General features: G+C 54.1%; 1 protein-coding gene across 2 annotated transcripts; it reads right to left on the minus strand.

Annotated features, from left to right (window-relative positions):
- Positions 1-530: 530 nt before the first annotated feature.
- AIF1L (allograft inflammatory factor 1 like) lies at positions 531-23,335 on the minus strand. 2 transcript variants are annotated; one of them, XM_082656841.1, is made up of 6 exons: positions 23,202-23,335; positions 22,961-23,022; positions 11,709-11,775; positions 9,114-9,155; positions 6,666-6,828; positions 531-3,297 (listed from the first exon to the last, which is right to left on the minus strand). In XM_082656841.1, the coding sequence occupies exons 1-6, from the start codon at positions 23,230-23,232 to the stop codon at positions 3,210-3,212; spliced, it is 453 nt and encodes a 150-aa protein (XP_082512967.1). In that variant the 5' UTR covers positions 23,233-23,335; the 3' UTR covers positions 531-3,209. The 2 variants fall into 2 exon arrangements, with proteins under 2 accessions (XP_082512967.1, XP_082512968.1); XM_082656842.1 differs by lacking the exon at positions 9,114-9,155.
- Between the last annotated feature and the right edge of the window lie 873 nt (positions 23,336-24,208).

Consider the following 24,208-nt stretch of genomic DNA (forward strand, 5'->3'; position numbering starts at 1 on the left):
TAACAAGCCTGGAAACTGCGCGAAACACCGCGCAAAGACATCCTAGTCACCTAGCAGTTATCATTGCCATTTAATTGATGAGGCAGCTGGGAGCACAGAGAAGTTAAGAAAATTCCCCAATGCCCCTCAGTCAGAAAGTGGTGAAGGCTGGATTAGAATTCAGCCTTGCTGATTGCTGGCTATTACACAGTCCTACGTGGAGATTTTTGTAGTTGAATTTATTATAAATGCTCTAGGACAGAGATTCTTAACTTGGAGGCCATGGGTCAGCTCCGGGAGGGGGGGGGGTGTATTCTGCCACTTACTATTTGGTTTTCAGCAAACTGCTTCTCTGCTCCAAGCCTGCTTCTCATTTATCAAACTAGGATGATATAATAGAACCTTACTCATGGGGTTGCTGTGAGGAATAAAGGCACACAGGACACATTCAGTCGTGTCACTATATCAGCTAGCTCTTCTGAATTTGCTGACCCCGGAACCACCCCCAAAATACACCAGTCAAGACGTTGATAAGTTTGTCTGTTTTATTTCCAGTCCAGTACCACACATACTCAACACGCACCCGCACACACATACTGCATCCACTTGAACTTGCCCGACACACTCCTTCCTTTTGAATGGCAGGGACAGAGCCATACTCGGCAGTCCCCAAGCTGCTGGTTACATTAGTTAGATTTGGTCTTTCAGAAAGAAGACAGCTGAACTCCTAGAAGCTGAGCCCTTAGCCAGAGAAGTAAGAGTCCTAGAGCTAATAGCCACAACCTGAAATACATGCAGACCACACCCCCTTTCCAGGGACCACTCTTGAGACCCTCTCCCTCTGGAAGTTGAATTCCAAATGATGAAGGAGCTGGTAAAGTTTCCGCAGGACACTCCCCATCCAATGAGAGAACTCTTTCCTGCCCTTTCTAGAAGCTGGGGACACACCCACTTGCTCTCCTCCCTTAAGAAGGTTTCCTGCAGTCTTGTAAAGTGTGTAACCCGCTGAAATAAGCCTGGTTGGTTCTGTCCTCCTGTCTGAGTGAGGTACAGATACACTGACTATGATGGGTAGTCAAGGAAGGCATTACCTTGCTCAAAGGTCTCAGCCTGTCCCAGAAAGGAGAGGCAGTGGGAAGGGGTGGAGACAGGCAGTTGCTCATCTAAGGATCTCAGGAGAAAAAAAAAAAAAAGGCAGGGGAGGGAGTGGAGGTGAGATTTTACGTGTACAGGGTGGAATGTTCTGCTGGGGTTTAAACTTCAACTAGGCTTATGCATTTGAAGTACCTTCTTAGGCCGAAGATCAGCCAGTCGTGGCCGAATAATCTCGTTCCTGAACTGGCCGAGACCAGTGGATTAACCCCACCTGGCTGTTTCCCCATCCCCTACCTGCTCCACTCCCTGCAGCTGCTGTAAAGTCAGCTCCTTGGCCTTGATTACAGGTCGGAGGAGTCACAGTGAGCTCCCAAGGGCTCCAGCGCCCCCGCCCACAGCTCTCCTCTTCAGGTTTGTGAAGGCTTCTCCAAGACCCTTGCCCAGTGTTGGGCCCAGTTAGGCCCCCCAGGATTGCCCTGCAGTCACCTCATATCCTCCTCTTTCCTAACTTTCATCACCTGGGTCAGACTTCCCCACTAGACTCTAAATTCCATGAGTCTGTCCATTTCACTACTGGGTTCTTAGCTCTTGGCCCATAACAGGTGGTTAATAAACACGTTCAATGGATGAGTGCATCTAAGTCCTGAGTGGGCAGGGGAAGGGACTCCAGAATACAGGTGGGGTCAAGGCTGGGGTCCCTGCTGATGCTGCCTCGGAGGCACTGGGAAGGGTGAATCCTGGCCCAGGGCCTCGCCCAAGGGTTGACCTAGGAGACTGCCCCTCTCCGCCCCTTCCCTTGTTTTCATCACTGACTGAGGCATGGGCAGGGCATCTGAACACCTGGGCCCCGGTCTGGATCTTCCATCTCCAGGTTGACCCCCGCCCTAGGGCAAGGCACTTAATCCCTGTGGGTCACCACAGTTTCCTCACCTGTGAACTGAGAGGCCTGGCCCAGCTAACCTACAGGGTGAGTCAGGGCTCTAAAACCCTAGTCCATAATAAAAAACACAGGTGACAATCTAATCCCCAAGCTCAAGGTTTTGAGTGATTTGGAAACAGAATGATGAATTAGAGAGACACTGGACATGGCACATGTCAGGACAAAGTGGGAGGACTTAAAGCTTATAATAGGTTGTAAATAAATACCTGTTGAATGACGGAGTGAGTGAATGAATGAATGAATGAATGGTGTAAGGAAGGTGTGAAGGCAAATGGGGAAGCAGAGTCAGGTTTCAAGCAGATTGGGATCAGAAAGGCAACCTATTTCTCAGCTCCTGGCTTAACAGTGGTGCTGCCTCTCTTTGCCGTGAGCATTTAAGTCCTCATCCTCCTATCCTGTAGCCCTCAACATCCTCCCTAAAAGGTGGGACTAGACTGAGCTGAATCCCCTCCCCCAAGGCCCCTGGACCCCCTCTGCCTCTGAAGCCCCAGCAAGGGTCAGGGGGAGCTGCACCCTTCCTCTGAGCTGCCTGTACATGTGTGGCCAGGGGGCAAGGCTAGAGGATTCCTCTGGAACCTTCCTGAAGGGCTCAAATTGCCAAGTCCCTCTCCTTTTCTCCTTCTGTCACCTCACTAAGGATAAGACGAAGTGTGGACTGAGAGGGGACCAGATGAGGAGGTGGGACATTGTGTGGCCACATCCTGGCCCACCCAAGAGCACTGGAACCACAGAGCTGTCCGAGGATACCCTAACGAGGCCCTGCAGCCTTATCCCGACTCCAGGGTCTTCTGAAAGGGGCAGAGGGCCTCACCAGGGCCAGGCCAGGGTACCAGGACTTAGCTCAGTGACCTGGAAGGACAAACAGTACCAGCTTCAAGTGCGGGAATCACAGGTTTCCGGTCTCCCTGTCCTGGCCCTGCACCCTCTGGTTTTTGGTTTAATGTCAGCCCTTCTGCACAGGGAGGGGAGATGCAGGGAAAAAGAGAAGGAGGCGATCTGGACTCCCCAACCCAGAGCCCCTTTAAGGCAGATAACTTGTGCTATACAAAGAGATCACTGACCCTGCTGACGAAAAAACAAACGCACAACGACCAAACAGAACAAATAAGACACATCGCAATGAGTCGAGAAGGGCAGTGAGATCAGGAGGGAGGCAGAGGAGTGGGGAGGGCGGGGCAGGTCCAGGCGGGGGTCCTCAGGGCAGGCTGGCAATGTCTCTCTCTGGAGGGGGGCCAACTGGCTTGGGGCTGCTCTCGTTGGCTTTTCCTTCAAACATCATGACTCTGGTTCAGAAACGGAGAAAAGAAAGAAAACACAAAACAGGATTAGGACTCCTTTCCTCGTCCAGGGAAAGATCATCCCAGCCCTCACATCTGCAGGGTCCTCCACAGAACGCCCTTGCATCCACTCTCCAGAGAGATTTTCCCAGAAGCCCATGCGGCAACTCCACAGAGGGGGCTGCTAGTCCCATTTTACAGAGGAGAAAGCTGAGACACAAAGGGGCAATGAGACTCGTCCGAGTCACACAGGCAGCCCGAGGCAGGACGACACTCACTCGAGACCTCGGACTTCTAGGTCATGCGCCTTCCCCTGAGCACACTGCCAGGAAGAAGCAGAGCTCGGCTGGGCCGTGGCTCTGCTCAAAACCCCTTCAGATCTTCAAAAACCTCCCACTACTCTGACAGTAAAATCTGGGCAGCAGAAGAGGATGGGGGTTCAAAGTATAGCCTCTGGAGGGAAACTGCCTGGATTTGAATCCCAGCCCTACTCCTTCCCAGCTGGTGACTGCTGCAAGACACTCAACCCCACCGATGCTCAATGTTTCCAACTGAAAGTGAGGATGTCAAAAGCACTTGCATCCTGGAGCTGTTCCAAGTGACAGTGCCCTTCACCCTCTGTACTCCCTCCCTGGGTGGGCTCCTTCAGTCCCTGGCTTTAAATCCCATCCAAAGTGTGATAGTCGGGCTTCCCTGGTGGCGCAGGGGTTAAGAACCTGCCTGCTAATGCAGGGGACATGGGTTCGAGCCCCGGTCCGGGAAGATCCCACATGCCGTGGAGCAACTAAGCCCGTGCACCACAACGACTGAGCCTGCTCTCCAGAGCCCACGAGCCACAACTACCGAGCCAGTGTGACACAACTACTGAAGCCCACACGCCTAGAGCCCGTGCTGCACAAGAGAAGCCACCGTGATGAGAAGCCCGTGCACCGCAACAAAGAGTAGCCCCCGCTCGCCGCAACTAGAGAAAGCCCATGCACAGCAACGAAGACCCGACGCAGCCAATAAATAAATTAATTAAAAAATAAAATTTAAAAAAACAACAAAGCGTGATAGTCCACAAACGGCTTACCTCTGAGCTCCAGATCTGCACAGCCAGTTCCCTCCTCAACCCCTCCCCTTGCGTGTCTAGGGGCTCTTCCAATTCAATACATCAAAACTGAGCTCAATTCCCACCTTCCCCCCTGCTCTTTTCTCAAAGCAAACAGCACCATCACTCAGTTAACTCAGACCCCAGACCTTACAACCATCAGACTCCTTGTTTTCTTTTAAACCTGGAAACAACCCTTCTAGCTCTACCTCCAAAATCACTCCCAACTCTGACAGCCCCTGCCCACCTCCACTACAGCCTCTCCAGGCTGAGAGCCTCATTTCTGACTTGCACAAGTGCACGAGCCTCCTACCGGCCTGCCTGCTGCCACTCTTGTCCCCACCGCAGTCGGAGGGGGCCTTTTAAAAGTCAGCTCCTAGCTTAGAATACTCCAATGGCATCCCTCCACGGCAGTACAAAATGCTAAATCAACCGTGGCCCACATCACCTGGCCCCTGCCCATCTCTGCAGACTCATCCTTCACTCACTGCACTCCAGATACACGGGCCTCTGTGCTATTCCTCGAGCGTAAGAGGGCCTCTGCACTTGCTGCTTCCTCTGCCTGGAATGCTTTCCCCTAGATATTCACATGGCTCGTTTCTTCACATCTCCCTCGCGCAGGAGGTCAGATGTCACCTGCTCAATGAGACCCTCTCTGCCTACTATGCCACCCCTCTCTATTCCTCTCGCCCACTTTATTTTTCTTTGTATTGCACTGTTGCAGTCTGGTGTTGTGGTTTGTTTTTGTCTGTCTCTTTCCATCAGAATGTAAGTAATTCATGTGTCCCCAGCACCGAGCATAATTCCTGGCACACAGGTGGTGCTTAATAAATATTTGCTGAATGAATGAATGATTCATCTAAGGAGTCACTATGCAGACTAGATGGATCAGATTGGAAGTGCCCAATACATAGTAAATGTCCACTAAATCTTAGCTGTGGTTTTTAATAGCATCACTACTCTTATTGCTACCACCTGGCCTCTCAGGTGCAGCATGATCTGACCTGGACGGTTCTCCCACCACCCCTCCTGCCCCATCCCTCCCGACAATAAACACTCCAACCAGACCAGCCTGAACCGTGGGCTTACCAGCAGGTCACCCCGCTTCCCGCTTTGTAAAATGAGACAGGTATATTTTACATTGGTACATTTGAAGAAGTTAATCTTACAGATACACACCACTATATATAAAATAGACAAACAACAAGGATTTACTGTGTAGCACAGGGAACTACATTCACTATCTTGTAATAAGCTATAATGGAAAAGAATCTGAAAAAAACATGCATATGTATAACTGAATCACTTTGCTGTATACCTGAAACTAACACAATATCATAAATCAACTATGCTTCAATTTTTTTAAGAAAAAGTTAATCTTATCGCGTAAAAGCCAAGTGAGTGTCCTTTACAGCTTGAACACATACCATGGGACTCTCCAAGGAATTTCTCTGCTGCTCTCCAGTGGGGAAGTACCCGCAAAGTGTGACTTTGGTCACCATACACTAGGTGTTTGCCGTCAGCCAGGTACTGGGCTAGACGCTTCATATATATTATCTCATTAACCCTCAGGACAACACTTCATGCAAGATATTTATGACCGGGGCTTCCCTGGTGGCGCAGTGGTTGAGAGTCCGCCTGCCAATGCAGGGGACACGGGTTCGTGCCCCGGTCCGGGAAGATCCCACATGCCGCGGAGCGGCTGGGCCCATGAGCCATGGGCGCTGAGCCTGCACGTCCGGAGCCTGTGCTCCGCAACAGGAGAGGCCACAGCAGTGAGAGGCCCGCGTACCGCAAAAAAAAAAAAAAGATATTTATGACCATCTCTGTCTTATAGGTGAAGGAAAGTAATTTGCCCAAGGTCGTTTCAGTAGCAAGAAATAGCATCAAAATTTGAACGATACCTCCCTTTAGAGCCGGTTTTTGACTCTGTTATGCTCACAACCCCATGGGGTGGTAGAGTCACTCTACAAACAAGGAAGCTGAGGCTCAGAAGGTTTCAGTAGTGCATTTATCATCATCGTCACCATCACAGCCGGCCACTTACTGAGCACTGATTCTACCAGAGGTTCTGCTACAGGCTCATTTTGCCTGCAAGGTACATATTAATGTGACCATTTGACAAATAAGAAAATCGTGTTCATCAAAATTAAGCATCTTGCCCAGTAGATCACATAGTGAATTACCTCCTGGCTAGGGACTGGCTGAGACGCCCAAGCCAGGAGCCTCTCCACACACTATGACTTTGCCTCCAGAGGTCCCAGGAGAGGTGGGAGGTACTCACAGCTTGAGGACCGCCGACCGTTTCCCCAGCATCACGTTGACAAAGTCTCGGTAGGAGATGGTGTCGCTGAACCCGCCCGTCACCTCCGAGATCATCTTCTTCATCTCCAGGTGGGTCTTAGGGACCCCAAGCTTCTCCATCATCCTCTTTAAAGACATCAGGTCTGCCGGAGGAAAAGCAGAGCCGTTAAGTGGAGTCAGGGGGCCCGGCTGAGTGGGGAAGCTCCCCTCTGGCACCCCCATGCCCAGAACAAGCCCGGCAGGAGAGTCCATCCCTGGAGACTGCAGTCGACAGCTTTTCTCCTCCAGGGAGAATGAGCCCATCACATCTTCCCTGCTCTCTGAGGGGGCAGTATGGACTAGTGGTTAGGGACTTGGGCTTCTAAAGTCAGACAGACTTGGGTTGGAACCCAGCTCTGCTATTCTTGGCTGTGGGACCTGGGACAAACTACTTAACCTCTCTGAGCCCCTCCTCCCATCAGTGGTAAAATGGGTTGATGGGATCATCTGGAGCGAGGATGCAGCAGAAGCACCTGGCACACAGCAGGTGTCCAGGAACACAGCCTCTCTTCTTCATTCTGCTGTTCTCTCTGCTGCTGCCTAAGGTTCAGGTGACCGTGAGCCTGCGGCTCCAGCTACCCGGGAAGTCACGGCCCAGTGAGGTGGGGTCAGGGCGTCGGCCTGACCCAGGCATCAGGAGTCACTTTCCAGGGCGCGGTGGCAGCTTCTCCCCACCTGCCACTCCCACCCTGCGGTCCCTGGCTCCACCTCGCTGGAAGGGAGAGGATGCCAAGAACATCCCGCAGAGCAGGAAAACCAACAAAAGAACAAAATTCAAGAAAAACAAGGGAGGCACCAAAGTCACTACACTCCGAGGAGTTGGTGCCTCTGACCTCCTGGCTCCCAAGATCTGAGGCAATTTCCTTCGGATTGTTCCGTGAACAATGCGTCAGGTCAGCAAAGGACAGTGGGAGTGCGGGTGGAGCAAGGGGCCAATTTTAGGGTCAGGGGAGTAGTGGGCCAGCTCACCGGAGAGGCAGGGCCGGCACGACTGGTGCCAGACCCTTAGGTGCCAGGATGTCCAGGACATTTCAAAGAAAGCTGGGCAGTGTTCTACAGGAAGAAGTGAAAGGTCTCCTACATGCTGCTGGCCACACTCTAAATTGGCAAGACCTTTCTGGAAGGCAATTTGGCAAGATGCTTCAAAAGCCTTTGACCCAGAAGGTCTAATTCCTGAGGTTTACTCTAGAGAAATAATCAGCAATGTGGATAATCATTCATGTACAAATACGTTCTTCACAGGATTATCAGTGAGTTAAAACCAGACATCATTTAAATGGGTGATACTAAGGCATTGATTGAATAAATTATAGTCTGTCCCCAAATGGGATATCATGCAGCCATTAATTATATTTTAAAAAAATGAATTATATGTCAAAATACTAACAATATATTGTACAAAATTTTAAAAGGAGGTCCTAAAATGGTATCGAACGGTGTTTGTGATTAGAACAAAGAATGGAAGGATATAAACCAAAATCTTTATCACAGTTATTTCTGGGAGGTGGGATTGTGGTGATGTATTTTTGTCTTTGTGCTTTGCTGTGATTGCCAAAACGTTTTAGGATGACGATGTATTCATTTGATACATCGCTTTAAGAAAAAAAGGGATAAAAATATTCAAAAAGGAGAAAAATGTGAGAAGACAGAGGAGGGGGAGAAACGCTGGAGGGAGAACCCACTCGGAAACCACAGGCTGGGATCTGGGCCCTGGCTGCCACTTAATGACCACATGCCCCAAGCAAGTCCTTTCACCGTTCTGAGCCTCGGTTTCCTCATCCGTACAATGGGAACAATTAAACCGACCTTGACCGTGTCATAACACTACTGGTGAAGGTCAAGGTATGGTCATGAACATAAGTGCCATGGAAAAGGTGTTTGTCACCCCTAGCGCCTGGACGGCAGGACACAATAAAGGTCTGCTGGAAGAGAGGACCAATGTCCATGGAAGGCCCTTGTCAACTGCAGGACCGTGTTCAAATGGAAGGACAGGCTTGGGGACAAAGGAAATGCCAGCCCCCTGGGCCAGGGTGGCAACAGCCTGAGCATCTCCAGCCCTGAGCTGGGTGGCACCTCTATCCTGAGTCCCGGGAGCACCTGGGGTGGGAGGCTGGGGTGTGGGCAGGGAGCTGGGGTCGGGGAGGGAAGCAGTGGGGAGAGGAGTTTGGGGGGCAGGAGATCCAGGGTGAAAGGCAGACAAGTTCAAGGCCAGCTCTGGCTGGCCTGGCCCATCGGGGAAGCTTCAGTCGGTGCTTGTCATCCTCAAAATATAGCCCCAGGCCGCTCACCCATGCAGGCGAGTCAGTGGGGTTCTCTGGACGCCCACACCCCCTACCCACGGAGCACTCTCCCCCACCCCACCCGCCGGCTCACCCAAGGCCTCACTCACCAATCTCGCCCTCATTGTTCAGGTCAAACTCCATGTACTTCTCTGGAAATCACAGAGCAAAAACTGGCATTAACTGGGAAGCAGGGCTGCCCCCTGCAGGGTCCCAGGGACTCCCTTGAGGGCAGCTGGCTGGGTCCCCAGGGTGCCCACACCATCCTCCTCACCCCACGTCGGGGTCTTGACACAAGTCCCGTCATTCCTCTGGGGAAAACCATTGTCTCTGGGAAAAGGGCTTGCCCACCTGCATCACCTGCTCACAGGCACCATGGAGAAAGGTGCCCGGGGGCCACTCTGACCCTGTACCAAGAAGGGCAGCGGCTTCCCCCCAGGCCCCCAGTGTGGGCTGGCTGCATCCGAATCGGCTGTAAAGTGACCAGAATAAATTCCCGGCCCTGGAGATGCAGATCTGCAGGATCTGGGAGGCAGAAATTGGTGTGTTTTCAGAGTATCTCAGGCGATTCAGATGGGCAGCTAGGTGTGAGAACCCCCAATTTAAGAAGTCCCTGTAGTTCTGAACTTTTGGTGGCAGGGGGGCGGTCATGGCTACCACTGAGAATCTGATGCTCTCTCCGGAGAAGACCTGCCCTTGACTACAAAGCGACACATACAGTGCCTGGGGCGCAGAGACCCTCCCCGCAAACCTCACCTGCAGACTTTGAGTTAAACCTCCCTGATCAAGGGGTCGGAGCAACGAGCTTGGTGTCTCCTGACCAGGCAGTGGGGGCAAACAAGTCGTGCGGCCTTGAGTAGCCACAGGGTCTATTCTGCCCCAGCAGCCAGCATGAGAAAGCCAAGGTCCTGCCAGTGACCCTTGAGCCCAGGCTTGCCGCCCCTCTGCCTGGCATGTTCCTCCCGGGCATTCTCAGGGCCCCTCCTCACGCCTTCAGGGCCCCCAAGCCTTTTTAACTGGGCACCGTCAGTCACCCCCGCAAAGCACCTGCTACCATGACACACTTTCTACTTCCTTGCTCTCTCGTCACCACCCCTCCCCCACTAGGACACGGGCTCCTTTGGCCAGGGGCCATCTTGTGTGTTCTCCATTGTGTACCCAGGCCCCAAATGGCCTGGTGCCTAGTAAGGCTCATTTGGAGATCAAATGAGTGAATGGTTTGAAACCTCCGTAGTCCCTTGGCTTCCAAGGTAACCTCCTGTGGTCCCAGGATGGACCCTTATCCTACAGCCCAGTGAAGACAAGGAGAATGGTCGTTAGACCCCTGGGACCTCTGTCCCTCCTCTCAGAGCCACCTCTGAAGAGTGACCCTATTGGTATCCAGGGAGAAGGGAAAGGACTGGCCGCTCCTGCTTTGCACTGGGAGGGGGAGGGGCAGAGGGATGGGGCAGGGGAACCAGCCAGGGGTGGGCGTGTCTTCGTTCTAGTTCTTTTTTCTTTTCTTTTCTTCTCTTCTCTTTCTTTTCTTTCTTTCTCTTTCTTCCTTCCTTCCTTTCTTTCTTTCTCTTTCTTCCTTCCTTCCTTTCTTTCTTCTAGTTCTTTTCTTTCCTTCTGTCTTTCTTTCTTTCCCTCTCTTTCTCTTTCTCTCTCTTTCTTTCTCTTCCTTCCTTCCTCCCTTCCGTCCTTCCCATGTAAAAAGCACCACTGTGTAACGGTGACAAGCAGGGGATTTGGAGTGAAACCAATATGGGTATAAGCCCCAACTCTGCCATAGGTGAGCTGTGTGACCCCAGGCAGATGACCCCACCTCTCTGAGCCTGAGTTTCTTCATCTGTAAACTAAAGCTCTCACCATCTCCCTCCTGGCTGGATTGGGATGAGGCAGGAAGATCGCAGCCCTGAACACAGGGTCACGCTCAGCAAATGCTTAGCCATTGGTGTCCTGCCTAAGGATGGCTACGTTATAAGCGGTCTGAAGAGCATTGGCAGGTTCCTTGCCCTGGAGCAGGGAGGGTGTCCACGTTGCCAAGACTCTGGGGGGGGAGGGGGGACGCAGCCTGGAGGATGTTCACGTGGTCCCCCAGCGCGCCCGGGGCCCCCGCAGCGCGAGTGCATCTCCCGGACAGGAAAGGTGGGTCTGTCCCACTCCTTATGTGCACAGCTCCTCTCCTTTCGAGCCGCTGGCTGAGAACCAAGCGCCAGGGCCCGGAACAGAAGGACCTTTATGCCGCCCCCTCCCCGCGCGGACTCCCGGGCCCTGTTTTCTTTTCATCCTGTGCTGCCGAGATTCAATGGGCAGAAACTCTGCCCCCTGCCCCACTGTGGTGACACAAACGTCCATTCTCCGCAGGGGCTCCCAAGATGCTCCACCGCGCAGGGGGAGAGACAAGGGCTGCTACAAAGAGCTGATTGTGTGCTGGGGCCCCGGGAGCGAGCAGGGCCTGGGCAGGGGCGGGCAGGAGCCAACCTGAGCCCTGCTGGGCAGCAGAAGGGAGGGAAGGGCAGGGCCGGCCGGGGCCCGCAGGCGAGGGACGAGGGGCCTGTGCCCCCAGGCTGGGCATCCCATCTCACAGCCCGTCGGGAAGAGGGGTATTGTGGATGCAACACGGGTGCAGCCTGCCCCTGCGGGCGAGGATTTGTATAAGGGGGTGGAGGGGCCCACCCAGCTCTCCTGGGAGGGGGGGTGGGCAGCCAGCCCCAGCTCACCTTTAAAGGCTGCAAGTTTTTCCGGCAGGTTCTCTTCATCACTGTACTTCTGGTCACAGAGGAACTCCTACAGAGGAGAGAGGACAGCACTGAGCAAGGGGTCAGCAGGCAGAACTCACCAACACACAGGCCCACTGCCCATCGCCTCCTCTCCCGCCAGGTGGCTGGGCTTGGCCGCGCAGGGCAGTGGTAGTCCTGGCCTCCTGTCAACCCCCAGAGGCGGATGGGTACAATCCACCCCATGGGTAGGAAGTTTGCTCAGCAGCTGGGGGTGGGGCCCAGAGGTTCCGCTGTAGAAGACTGAACACCTTCAGTCAACCTCTGAATTACGGGTGCAGGGACCTGGGCTTCCCCCCGGGGCACCCCGGCTCCAAGATGCACGAAGCCATGAGCAACCAAAGACACGTGGCTTGGCCCTGGCATTAACGTCTTAGGTATGTGACCCTGAACAAACTGATCCCTCTCTGAATCTCTATTGCTTTATCTGCCAAAGGGGTATAACTATCATAGCGTCTTCTTGCATGAGAATCCAAGGAGAGTGTTCAGTAAGCAGCAACTGCTATATTATTATTATTAGTCTCTCTCTAGTCAGAAAATAACTGTCCACTGCTTGAGACGTCACTTACCCTCTCACCTGTGTCCTCACCCGTAAAACAGGGCCCACCTTCCCCTCAGATGCTTGGAGAGACTCAAATGAGTCTTTTCAGAACCAGATGGAGTTGAGAGGAGATGGGAAGGGACTAACAACAGCCCCCAGAACGAAGCACTAACCCACATGGTCGCTCCGGATCTCTCAGTGGGCCCAAGAGGTGGCAACTATTATTACTCCCATTTTACAGATGAGGAAACTGAGGTTCACAGAGCCAGAACTTCAAGTCAGCTCTGTCTGACGTTAGAGCCTGCATCTATCTTTAACCCTGACACTTAAAGATGGGCAGTGAGCAGGTATTCGCCCGGCTTTAAAACAAAAAACTAACAATTAGCACTTGCTAGGCTGGGCGCAGTGGCCAGGTATCTTACTTGCCTTGTTGCTAATCTTTAAGCGTCCCTAGAACCTGCATTCAGATGAGGAAACAGAGGGTGTGTTCCCATCCTGGCACCAGAGTCCACAAATCCCCTCTACTTCCCTGGACCTTGCTTTCCTCATTGAGTCAACTGACATGGCTGTGACTCCTTCATTCCTTCAACAGTTTTTGAGGAACCACAGTATACACTGCTCTATTCTAGGCATCCAGGGAGCAGGTGAGACCAAGGTGAATAAGACAAGGTCCTTATCCTAAAGGATAATTTTAGGATAAATTTAAATTTTATCCTAAAATTACAGGAAGTCCCTGTTTAAAATGACGTTAGGGACTTCCCTGGCGGTCCAGTGGTTAAGGCTTCACACTTCCACTGCAGGGGACACGGGTTCGTTCCCTGGTCGGGGAACTAAGATTCTGCATGCCACGTGGCATGGCCAAAAAATAAATAAATAAAATAAAATAAAACAAAACAAAATGATGTTAAATGTTATCTAGGTCTAACTAATACACAGTTTGAAGGACCCTTCTGCCCCTCCCTAATCCAATTTCTTTTCCTTCCCAGAGGTAATCATTATGCTGAACTTGGTTTTTCTACCATTCTCTTGAATGTTTTTCCTACTATGACCAGGCCAACCAAAGACATCTTATAAGTGAATTTTGAGGGGTTTAAAAAAATTCTAATTCTAAATTTTAGAACATTCCATACAAATATGTACTTGTAGTTCAATAAATGATCTTTTAAATGAAAAAAAATTTATCTGGGTCAATCACTCAATATGTTTCTAAATTCCTGCCGTCATTTCCCACTAAATGATGACCAGGTCTGTACTTACACATCTCCTAGGACAGGGAACTCACTACCTCTCCAGTCACTGTAAATGGAAGGTAGAATGGGACAATGACAAGAACCTAAGTGAGGATGAAGCCCTCTGGGTTTGGATCCTCAGCCCCCTCCTTACTAGCCGTCAAAGGGGCTCACGGGTACCCACCTCCTCAGGCACCTACCCCTCAGTCGAGACAACCCACTGCGGGCAGTTAGCACCTGGCTCGAGCGTCCGTGCTCAGTAAACAGTAGGTACAATTCCGTGTAGGGCAGAATCTGATCCCTTCCAGGGTTCAAGTTCCTCCACACTAACTCAGCACCCTTTGACTGAGTAGAAGGAACCCCCCGCCAATGTGGCTTCCCTCGCTGGGTCAGGGGGCCTCTGATAGCCCCCTTGCTTTTGGCAGGCACTATGTTATCCCATTCAATCCTCACAGCCACTGTTATCTGATTTTACAGGTGACAACAGGAGGACCAGAGAGCTAATAACATGTCCAGGGTCCCCAGGTCCTGGGGAAGCTCAGGGTTGGTTTGGAACCTGTGTCCATCAGACTCCAGGGCCCATGGGGTCCAGCTGGCTTGGCCACAGCCTCACTCAGAGCCTCATTACCGTGTGCCATGCACAGCCCTGCCTGCGCTTAGCTCCACGGAGCTGGAACCTTCCCCTGCAGCCTGGAAGGCTGCCCTCCTGTCGGCTGGCTCTGTCTGTCCTTCCCTTCCTCTTGGCTTCCTCTCGTAGGTCTTCTCCACTGAGGCCCCCACCCCCATTCCCTGACCAAAAGTAGGGCAATTAACTCTTGTCTGTGACCCTGAGCAACCCAGGCACCTCCTGGGGTCACAGATCCCATATCTGTCCAGCGGAGGTACAAATTGGCCAATGGTTCCCAGACTCTGGGGTGAAACAGAAAGAAACGTTTCCAAAAAAAACACAAAAGCGTGGGGGAAGGTGCTAATACTGGGCTTTCAAGATTTTATTTTGCCAAGTAAAGACTTTAAATGGTGACCATGGACTGTTGCCACGAGTTCAGAAAAGGATATTTCGTAAAAGTAGGAACTTCACCATCTCCGAAGTTTTAACTAGAACCCATTTAGCCTACGTTCAACTCACCACATTGTCCCTATGTTCCCTTCACTTCACCACATTAGGAACTGGAAAGCCTTCCTGGGGAGGCACAAGAACCCAGGTAAGGCTCAACATCTGGGAACCTCTGGGGAAAGACCTGGGGGTCCTCCAAATTCCCAGGCTCTGGTGGACCCGAAATCCCGCACCAGCCTGGAGCCTGTCTGTAATAGACACTGATCACCTCTAGGGATCCAGACAGATTGGGTTCGAGGGGTAGGACATGGTCCTGGGTCTTGGAGACAAATGAGACACAGACAGAGACAGACAAGAGCTCACAGGGTGCTTGATAGCCACACCCCTCCCTGGACCTGACCCCAGGACCGTGCGCTCGGCAGCCCCGGGGCTTCCAGGATTATTGTCTTTTCACTGATGAAGCCGGTTTTCTCCTTAGCACCAATCACCATCTAACATGGTATTTCATTTTTGTCCCCAACTCCCCACCCCTCTCCACCAGAGTGGGTGCCTCAGCCACCCTGACCTCCCTTCTATGCCTCTCCCATGCCAGGTGTGCTCCCACCATGGGACCTTTGCTCCAGCTGTGTGCCCTGCCTGGAGCGCACATATCTGCATGTCACCTCCTTCAAGTCTTTACTCAACTGTCACCATCTCAATGAGGCCAACCCCATCCACTCTGTCCACTGGAGTCCCCTCCTCCACTTCCAGTCCACCTTAAGATAACACCTTTTATACCATGATGAGTCATCTCCTAACACAATTTACAGTGTAATTGCTTATTAAGGGTGTTGTCCATTATCTGTCTTCCCCTGCTGGGTTCTGCATAGTAGGTGCTCAATAAATATTTGCAGGAAGGGTCAATGGATTGAGACTCAGAAAGGATGAACAACTTGCTCATCAAGGAAGCACAGCTCACAGGTGGCTGAGCTGGGATTCAGCTCCACTGCAGAGGCTGCTTGGGTTCCCTCCCTGCAGAGAGCTGGGGAGTAGAAGTGACCCAAGGAAGTGGGTGTTGGAAGGATGCTGAGAGGAGGCAGGTCCTTGGTCACAGGACACGTCCAGGAGGATGTGTTTACTGTCTCTGCCCCACGGATGCCTAGCACCCAGCAGTGTCCAGCGTACAGTAGGTGCTCAATAAACATTACCGAATGAATGGAGAATACTGCCGTTCAGCCCAGAATGACTTTCTCCACTCTCAGCCCTGCAACGGAAAGGCAGCTTTGCAAATGCATGTGTGTGTGTATGACAGAGGCTGGAGAGGCCTCAGAGATTGGAAACACACATTTCCTTAGAGCCAACAGAGACAAATGCTTGAGCCACAGAGTGACCGGGGGGTGGGAGAAGCAGCTGACTCGTTCACGTGTGGGTGGGCAGCTGTGTGGACCAGGGGGCCGGGGAGGCAGGAAGGCGGGTGGCAGGCACAGGAGCTCCACTGGCTGGGCTGCCAGCTCCCACCCCACCTCCGAGCTTTGGATTCCTGGTTCCTGCTCATGCACAGCCCACAGCTTCCTCCCTCCAGGGGTCCTCCCCCCATATCCTAGCTCAGCCTCAGGGCACAGCCACGCCCACTGGGCGGATCCCTTGTACCCGCCCCGCCCTGCCCTAACTCTGGGCCCCCAGGCAGAGGAGATGGAGCTAGAAGTCACTCCAGATGTTTGGAAGAAAAACAAAAACAGAAACAAAAAGAGGGCAAACTGGAGCCAGAATGCCTAGGTCTGAGCACACTTAGTGCTGTGTGAAAATGACTTCATTTACCTATGCCTCAGTATCCTCATCTGTAGGAAAGATAAAAGTATTAACCACATAGGCTTGTCCTGAGAATTACAGTACGTAAGCAAACAGATCTAAAGTGCTTAACACAGTGCCCGGCACTTAGTAAATGTTAAATAAATGTTAGCCATTTATTATTATTATCGGCTAACATCTATATACATTCAGTCCACTTACAACCCACAGCTCATCATCCAGACCATCACTGACTATTAAATAGATTAGGAAGGAAACCCCTCCCCTAACTTAGGCTGGTTATGGTTGCTCTCTCTCCTTTTTGGGTATTCCCATTTGACAGATGGGACAACTGAGGCCCAGAGAGGTTGCTCAACTTACTAAAGATCACAACGTTTTCACAATTCAAGGTCTATCTCCCTTCACCATCCCAGCTCCCTCCCTGCCCCAAACAAGGCCTGGCCACAGGTTTCTGGGCAAAGAAAGTCAATACTGGGAGTTACCTTTCCTCTTGGGCAGAAAGATGTTATTCCAGAGGCCAGGGAACCACTTTATAGCCCTCTAGGGGCATGGGGGTGTGTGTAGATGGTTTATTCTAGCCCCTCTCCCACTCCAACCCACCGTCCCAAAAGACAAGTTTTTCAGGCTGTAGAAACTGCTGTCAGGGCCTCCAGGTATGAGGGATGCAGGAGTCCCCTGGGCTCTGAGAGTGGCAAGTCTAGAGGCCTTGGTGGCCTGGTCAGTCCCTGGCAAAGAACCAGGAAATGCAAGCAGGGAGGAGCCTGGGGTTGAAAACAGGAAGCTCTGAACCAGGCAGTCACTTCTCAAGCCAGTGTCCACAGGCCAGGCCCAGGGAGGTGGCAGAGCTGTTCCAACATCCACCCAGTCACAGAACCCAGAAGGGACTCCTCAGAGCATCCGGCTTGCTCTCTTTGTCCAACAGCTGGGGAAACTGAGGCCCAGAGGGCAAGGTCTTGATGAAACCATCCTTCCTCTAGGCAAGTACAGGGCGTGCAAGGCAGAGGGACAGGGCAGGGAGGTTGATTCGGGCTGCCAGGGTTCACATCCCAGCTCCAGCACTTACTAGCTCTGTGGCCCTGGGCGACTTGCCTTACCACTCTGGGCCTTAGTTTCCTCATCTGCAAAATGGAATCATAAAGATAGAACCTCCTCACTGGGTTGGTGTAAAGATTAAATGAGCGAACTGCATAGAAAGAGCCTGGCTCCTAGTATACTTACTAACGGTTAGCGATTATCATTGTGCGTTTGGATCGCCCAAACTCAAGCCACACCGAGAGACAACTCTTGGGGAAAGGCAGAGAAGAGACCCACCCACAACTTTCTTTGTCCCCTACTGTGCCACGAAGTCCTCCTGGTGAGTCTTGACCCCCTGGTCGTTCCTCCTCGAGGACAAACTTTGCTTTGTCCTTGGATACCTATGGCTGAACTGGTCGTGACTGGCCATCCACGGAGGACAGAGTGCACCCATCTCAGCCCCGAGGGACGGTGCCTGCAGCTGCACGGGCTCACTGCTGCCTCTCTTGGTCATCTGCAACCTCCGATGCACATCAGAGACTCCCCCCACCCCCTGAGAGCCCCGTCCAAGTGCTCATGACCAGGAGGGGCTATTTCCCCAACCAGCAGAGGTTGGCAGCCCCTGCTGTGTCCTGGCCTCCAGACCTTTGCCACCTGCCTGCACCCCCCAACGCCCACCCTGACTTAACTCTCTTTCTGGGCTGGTACCTCTAGCACCTGCTCCTGGCCCTCCAGGCTTGCCTTTATGAATTAGCCGCAGCAGAATTTTAGGGCTGGCAGATAAGCACCATCTCGGAGGCCATCCAAGGGGCTGGTGGCTGAAGCCTTGGGGGAAAACCCCAAGGACAGGCAGCACGATGCCTGGCCGTGTGGCCTCTGATGCAGCCCACAGGCTCTTAAAGGGCCAGGGCCAGGCCATAGACGCCCGGCCCGGTGCCTGGCGTGTAGCAGGAGCCTGTAACGTGCACCCACGAGGACAGCAGGCTCACATTCCCCACGGCAGCTCTGGGGCCTCATCCGGACGCTGTGCCCTCGCCAATAGATGGGGCAGCTGGAGAAAAACACCCCCACTGACTACACAAATGAAGCAGACCCTGCAGAAATTCCATCTCCAGCTTCCTGCGACATGGCCACACCGAGGTCGAGACTGGTTGGACCTGCGGGGACACTGAATCCTCAGAAGCTCACGTGGCCCCTTGTCACCATCTCCCTTATAATATATTAAGGAAGAGCAAGAGAGACGGGTGCCTGGCGATGCCAGCTGGGCACATTCACCTGGGCAGGGACAGGGTGGCACTGCCAGTACCCAGGAAAAGAGACACACCTGTGTAGTGCCTGGGTCAGGTCTCAGAGGTCCCCCACTACTGGGGGAAGGGCTGGGGACAAGCCTCACCCCAGGTAGAGATATCCAGCCTGCCGTACCCAGTTCTTCCCAGCACAGGTGCCATGTGGGTTCTGAAATAACCATCAGGCACCGAAATGCTACAGGGAATGCTGAGTGCCCTTCATTCGACCTAGGACGGCTGAGAGGGCAGGACAGTAGCCAGAGATCCTTATCCACATAAGCAAGAGAGGCCTGTGTCACAGCGAGGCCACAGCCACCTGGTGGACAGGGGCCAGGGCGGGCCAGGGGCAGCGTCCGGAGACAGAATCCCGGCTGTGTCACTTCCTGGCTGGGTGACTTCACCTGGCTGAGCCTCTGTTTCCTCATCTGTAAAATGGGAGGCTTAGTAATCCTTGTCTCATGGGGAAGTTTACAGACTCTGGCTGGGCATCTATCTAATCCAGTGTTCCATTGAGAGGAGTCAGTGAGATGATTTACGTCAAGTGCCAGGTCCGGAGCAAAGGCACCACTCATGCTGTTTTGTTAAAGAACCTGGCCTCTGGCGGGTGCAAAGCCACGGCTCTCACCATCCTCCAGTGTCTTCCTGCTCCATTCCAAGGCTAAGGGCACTCTGAGGGGCACCCACCCAGCCCCACAGCTTCCCCCTGTCCCTGTGGGAAGCTGGAGGGAATTTGTCCCGTTGCCATATAAGGCCGGCCCCGGCTGGCCCGGGGTCACCTGCCATGCCATCAGGGCGCGGGGAACGTCAGCTATGTGGGGGAGTAGGAGACACGCGCTGCTCCTGCCCGCTCCAGTGGTGCAGAGCACGCGCGCGCGCACACACATACAGCCTGGAGGTGGGGCGGGCACATACAGAGGAGCCCCAATCAAGGTCAGAAATGGAGAGAAGAGCCTGGGTTCAAGTGTGGCTGTTTAAACCCAGGCAATTTACTCAGGCCCTCTGACGTCTCCTGCAAAATGGGAACAGACACTCGCAGGGTTGGAGTGCACATCCGACGAGATAATGTCTGAAGCACGCCTGGCACACTGCCTGGCACACGCCAAGGGCTCAGAAAATGAGAGCAAAATCTAGAGTGAAACCCCAAAAAAGTGCGTTTTCATACAGTTCCACCAGGACCTTTAGGTCCACCCAAGTCCCCTTCTATTTTGACTCCTGAATCCCTTATAAGCACAATAGCCAAGACTGAGCTACCCCACTGCCCTCTGGAAGCTGGCCCATCCCAGCGGGGAGAAAGGCCCCAGAGGAACGGTTGGCCCAGAGAAGCCTCCAGAGCTCATAGCCAGGCTGGGCTCTGCCCCAGGCAGCAGCCACAGTGGTGCCCAAGCACATACAGTGAGTCACGAAGCCCCATCCTTCACGCCTTCTGGCTTCCACGGGACCACTGGGGCAGCTGTTCAGCCCAGCCCCCCGGAAGCCCCCCTCCAGTGGGGCAGTGAAGCTGCAGCCCAAAGGCAGGCAATCTGGACTGCCAACGTGGTTCCCTCCAGAATCCATCCACCCAAGGGAACTTCCACCATGGCCGTGGCCGTGGGTAAAACCGACTCAGACCCTCAAACACAGCGACTCCCTGAAGTGTCTGCAAGGAGCTTCCGTCTGTTCATCTCCTCCGATTGTTGCAGGGACTTAGAGCAGAGCAGGGGTCTCTGCTCCCATTTCAGACACGGGAAGATAAGATTCTGCCCGACAAAGGGGTCGGCTGGCCGAGCAGCCAGTCTACCCCAGACCTTGCCCCTGGGTTTCCACTCCCACACTTTTAAGTCCCAAACAAACCAATGATAGCAATCAAGACAGCAGCCCGCTCTCCTGTGTGCTTTACATAGATTATCTCCGCCGCAAAATCACAACAAACCTGCTACCATCATCTCGAGTGGCTTGCCCAAGGTCACAGAGCCAGTGAACAGCCCCCTCTGCCCATGACTCTAAACTGTGGTGGGGCCACCCTGACCTGCTGTGGTGGGAAGCAGCTCAAGCTTCTGGTTTGAGCCTCCTTCCTCCGGGAGCCCAGAGCCTGGGTCCCAGCAACCTGACAGTAGCCCGGGCTCACACGGTGGGTCTCAGAGTAGCATCCAGTCAGGGGAAGGACGCTAGGCTGGAAGCTCTGTCACCGGCTTCGGTGTGGCCTTGGCCAGCTGCTTGCCCTCTCTGGGCGTTGGGGTCCCGAGGTGGTTGGACACAGCCCCCTCTTGTTCACCTTCCCCAATCTCAGCGCTATCCAGCCCAGCCCCAGAGAGCCACAGCCCCTCCCCTTTCTGAGCCAAGCCAGTACACCTCCCAAAACAGCCCTGTGGCCTCACCTCCACACCCCACCTAATCCCCCCATCCCCCCAAGGGCAGTGTTGGCATGGAAAGTCCCACACACTCTCAGCTCCTCTGGTCTGTCCAACTACAATCCCCTCTCCCCCATCTCCAGCTGTCTCTGGCCCGGGGTCCTCTGGCTGTGGGTGGATTCAACTGGCTTGGAACCCAGCCTGCTGAGTGGCCCAGGGGGCTGTATGAGGTCAGGGTTCCAGGCTCCTGTCCAGAGGACCAAAGCAGCCAAGACCAAGGCTGAGCTGGCCGCAGAGTGAACTGGGGGGGAGCCCAGCAGCCTGGACCCCCGAGAGCCCCAGCCAGACGCCCAGGCTCCCTTTCAGCTGTGCTCAAGATGGCACTAAGAGGCCAGATGAGGATGGCGATGAGGAGGCCAGAGTTTACCTGGAGGGACCCTGGGGTCCCCAGAACCTCCACGGGACTCCACGGCCAGTGGAATGAAACCAGGCAGGCTGCCTAGCTCTAGGCAGTCCAAGGAAATCAAGGAGCGAATAAAGACTGCAAGCCCCTGTCGAGAGTTATACTACAACCGTGCTGCCAACCGTGGACCCACCTCCACATGGACTCCACCAGGGCCCTGCTGACTTTCCACTGTGGGACTCTGAGCTGGGTGCCCAGTGGCCCGGGGGAGCCTGCAGGGGAAATGTCCAGCCTTGTTTCAGTGGGCATGATTCTGCAACCAGTTAGAAGGAAACCTGGAGACATCCTCCTCAAGAAGTATCCTAGTACCATCCATGGAGGTCTTCTCTTGTGCTAGGTGCTGGACCAATCACGTAACATGCCTTCCCTCATGGAGCCCTCACGGAGACCCCGGCTCTGTGATGAGAGGTCCTCGCTGGGGACCACAGAGCTGGTACATAATGGAGACCAGATCTGAGTCCCAGTCTTGCTGTGCTGCCTTTGAGTTTTGGCCAATCCAGGCAGGCCCTAACAGTTTTCCATATCTTCTAGAATTTAAATGGTGGGTTTTTTTTTGTTGTTTGTTTTTTTGTGGTATGCGGGCCTCTCACTGTTGTGGCCTCTTCCGTGTGCTCTGGACGCGCAGGCTCAGCGGCCATGGCTCACGGGCCCAGCCGCTCCGCGGCATGTGGGATCCCCCTGGACCGGGGCACAAACCCGTGTGCCCTGCATCTGCAGGCAGACTCTCAACCACTGCGCCAACAGGGGAGCCCATTTGAATGGTGTTTAAGCAAAGGTCTAAAACGTCCCATTGTGTGCCTGGCAACAGCCGGATGGATTTCTTTTTAGAAATCCACTAGGATCAGGATGAAAAGCACCAAGTCTCTAAGGCAACCTTTCCTAAAAGCCTGAGTGAGAAGGAGTTGTGTGTGTGTGTGTTTGTGTGTTGGGGGGTGGGGAGAGGCAGGAGGCCAACCTTTTATTGGGTGGAGCGAGCACTGGCCTGTGAGTCTGGAGCCTAGGGTTCTAACTGCAGCCTGACCCAGACTTGCTGTGCCATCTAGGGGCAGCCCCCTCACCTCTCTGAGCCTCTCTTCCGTCCCTCGCTGTAAAACTGGGAATTACTCGAGACATCAGGGGTCTCTTCCAGCGCCAAGTCCCTGCAGCTGGTCCCAGGCCGGCTCCTGGGGAGCCCGGGGCCGGTGGGCCAGGCTGGCATCAGAGCTCCCGGGAGGGCCCTACCTCCCTAGTCTATGAGTAACAACTTGCAACCCGAGACCAGAGGGTGGTGGACGGGGTGGAGGGGGACCTACCTGGAGGCACAGGGAGGGGGCTGGAGGAAAGAAATCGGGGGAAGCCCGGGTGAAGGAGAGGAAGGGGAGTTGATTTTGCGGCAGGCACAGCCGCGCAGACGGAGGTGGGACCCGCGGAGCGCTGGGAGCTTTAGGGCCGACTCGCCAGCTGCCCTCGGAGGCGGCGGGGCTGGAAAAGCGAAGGCGGCGGCGCGCGCTTACCCGGTTGATCTCGGCCAGCCTCCTCTCCTGCCGGGCTTTGAGCAAACCGAACGCTTTCCCTCCTGGAGGAGACAAAGAGGCGGCCGGGGAAGCGGGGGTCTCCCCGGGCCGCGCGCCCTCGGCTCGCGCCCGCTTCCCGCGCGCGGCAGACCCCACCGACCGCCCCGTGCGCACAGGTGGCGGGCGGGGGACACCGGGTGTGGGCAGGGGCGCGGGACAGCGTGGGGACAGCGGCGCCTACCTTGGAACCTGTTGCTGAGCGCGACCGACATGGTGAGCACCGGGCTTCCGCCGGCTCTGGGCTTCGCGACCGCGGCGAGGACGAGGAGGAGGGGCGGGCGCCTGGTCCGAGCTCGCGCGGCGTGTGGCGGTGGGACCGAGGGGCGGAGGGATGGCGCGGGCGGCCGGACACTCCCCTCCCTCCCACCCCTCCCGACCCGCCTCCCCTCTCCTCCCCTCCCCGCCGCCCGGCATCAAAGCGGCTATTATGCTGGACGCCGAGCCCGCCGCCGGCCCCTCTGCTGGAGGACGCGGAAAATGCACGGCGCGGGGGCCGCCTGTGAGCACCTCCCTCTCCGCTCCTGCAGGAACCTCGACCAGTCCCTTCCCGCTCCGGGCCGCGGTGTCCCCTTAAACAGACCGTGGACGGCCTTAGTACGCACTTCGTGAGATGGCTATAAAGATCAAATGCGGGTCCCAGCTGCCGGGAGCTGTAACGTGCCTTTCGCCTTTTGCGCAGCACGCACTTTTGGAAGGGAGGCCTAGGTTCCCAAACTTTACTCTGAACTCTTGAAAGATGAACAAACTTTTAGTTTCTTGAGAAAATGCATAATGACAAAGTGCCTCTAGGGTATCAGTGACACTTGAAATCAATTAGAACGAATTAGTGTTTTGTTAATAAAACCTTTTTTCTCGAGCGCTCACTGGGCACCAGGCACTTTGCCACAACCCAGGATATATGTGTTACATCATTTAATTCTCAAACCTCTATGAAACAGGACTCGGCATTTCTGTTCTGCAGAATGGAATGGAGGAAACAACGCTTTTCACCCAGCAGGGGCTGTTATAAATTTTATTACCATCAGGGTGGTTTAAGCAGATAGGAGTTATAACCCTTAGTTGCTGGGAGATGTCCCGTCTGGAGGTCAGAGAAGACAGCTGACATAGAATGGGACCCTCATAATGCACTTCCTGGTTCAGGCTCAGAGAGCCTGTTGCCCTGGGCTGGTTGGCCCCAGTCACTGGTTC

Source organism: Grampus griseus (genome assembly GCF_964374135.1).
Source record: "Grampus griseus genome assembly, chromosome: 6".
NCBI classification, from domain to species: Eukaryota; Metazoa; Chordata; class Mammalia; order Artiodactyla; family Delphinidae; genus Grampus; species Grampus griseus.

Bases quoted from the DNA above. Each gene is read 5' to 3' on its own strand.
- AIF1L (XM_082656841.1), bottom strand. From the start codon at position 23,232: ATGTCGGTCGCGCTCAGCAACAGGTTCCAAG. The intron at 9,156-11,708 runs GTGAGCTGGGGC...TGTGATTTCCAG, and splicing joins AAAACTTGCAGCCTTTAAAG to AGAAGTACATGGAGTTTGAC. The intron at 3,298-6,665 runs GTGAGTACCTCC...TTTCTGAACCAG, and splicing joins CGGTCGGCGGTCCTCAAGCT to AGTCATGATGTTTGAAGGAA.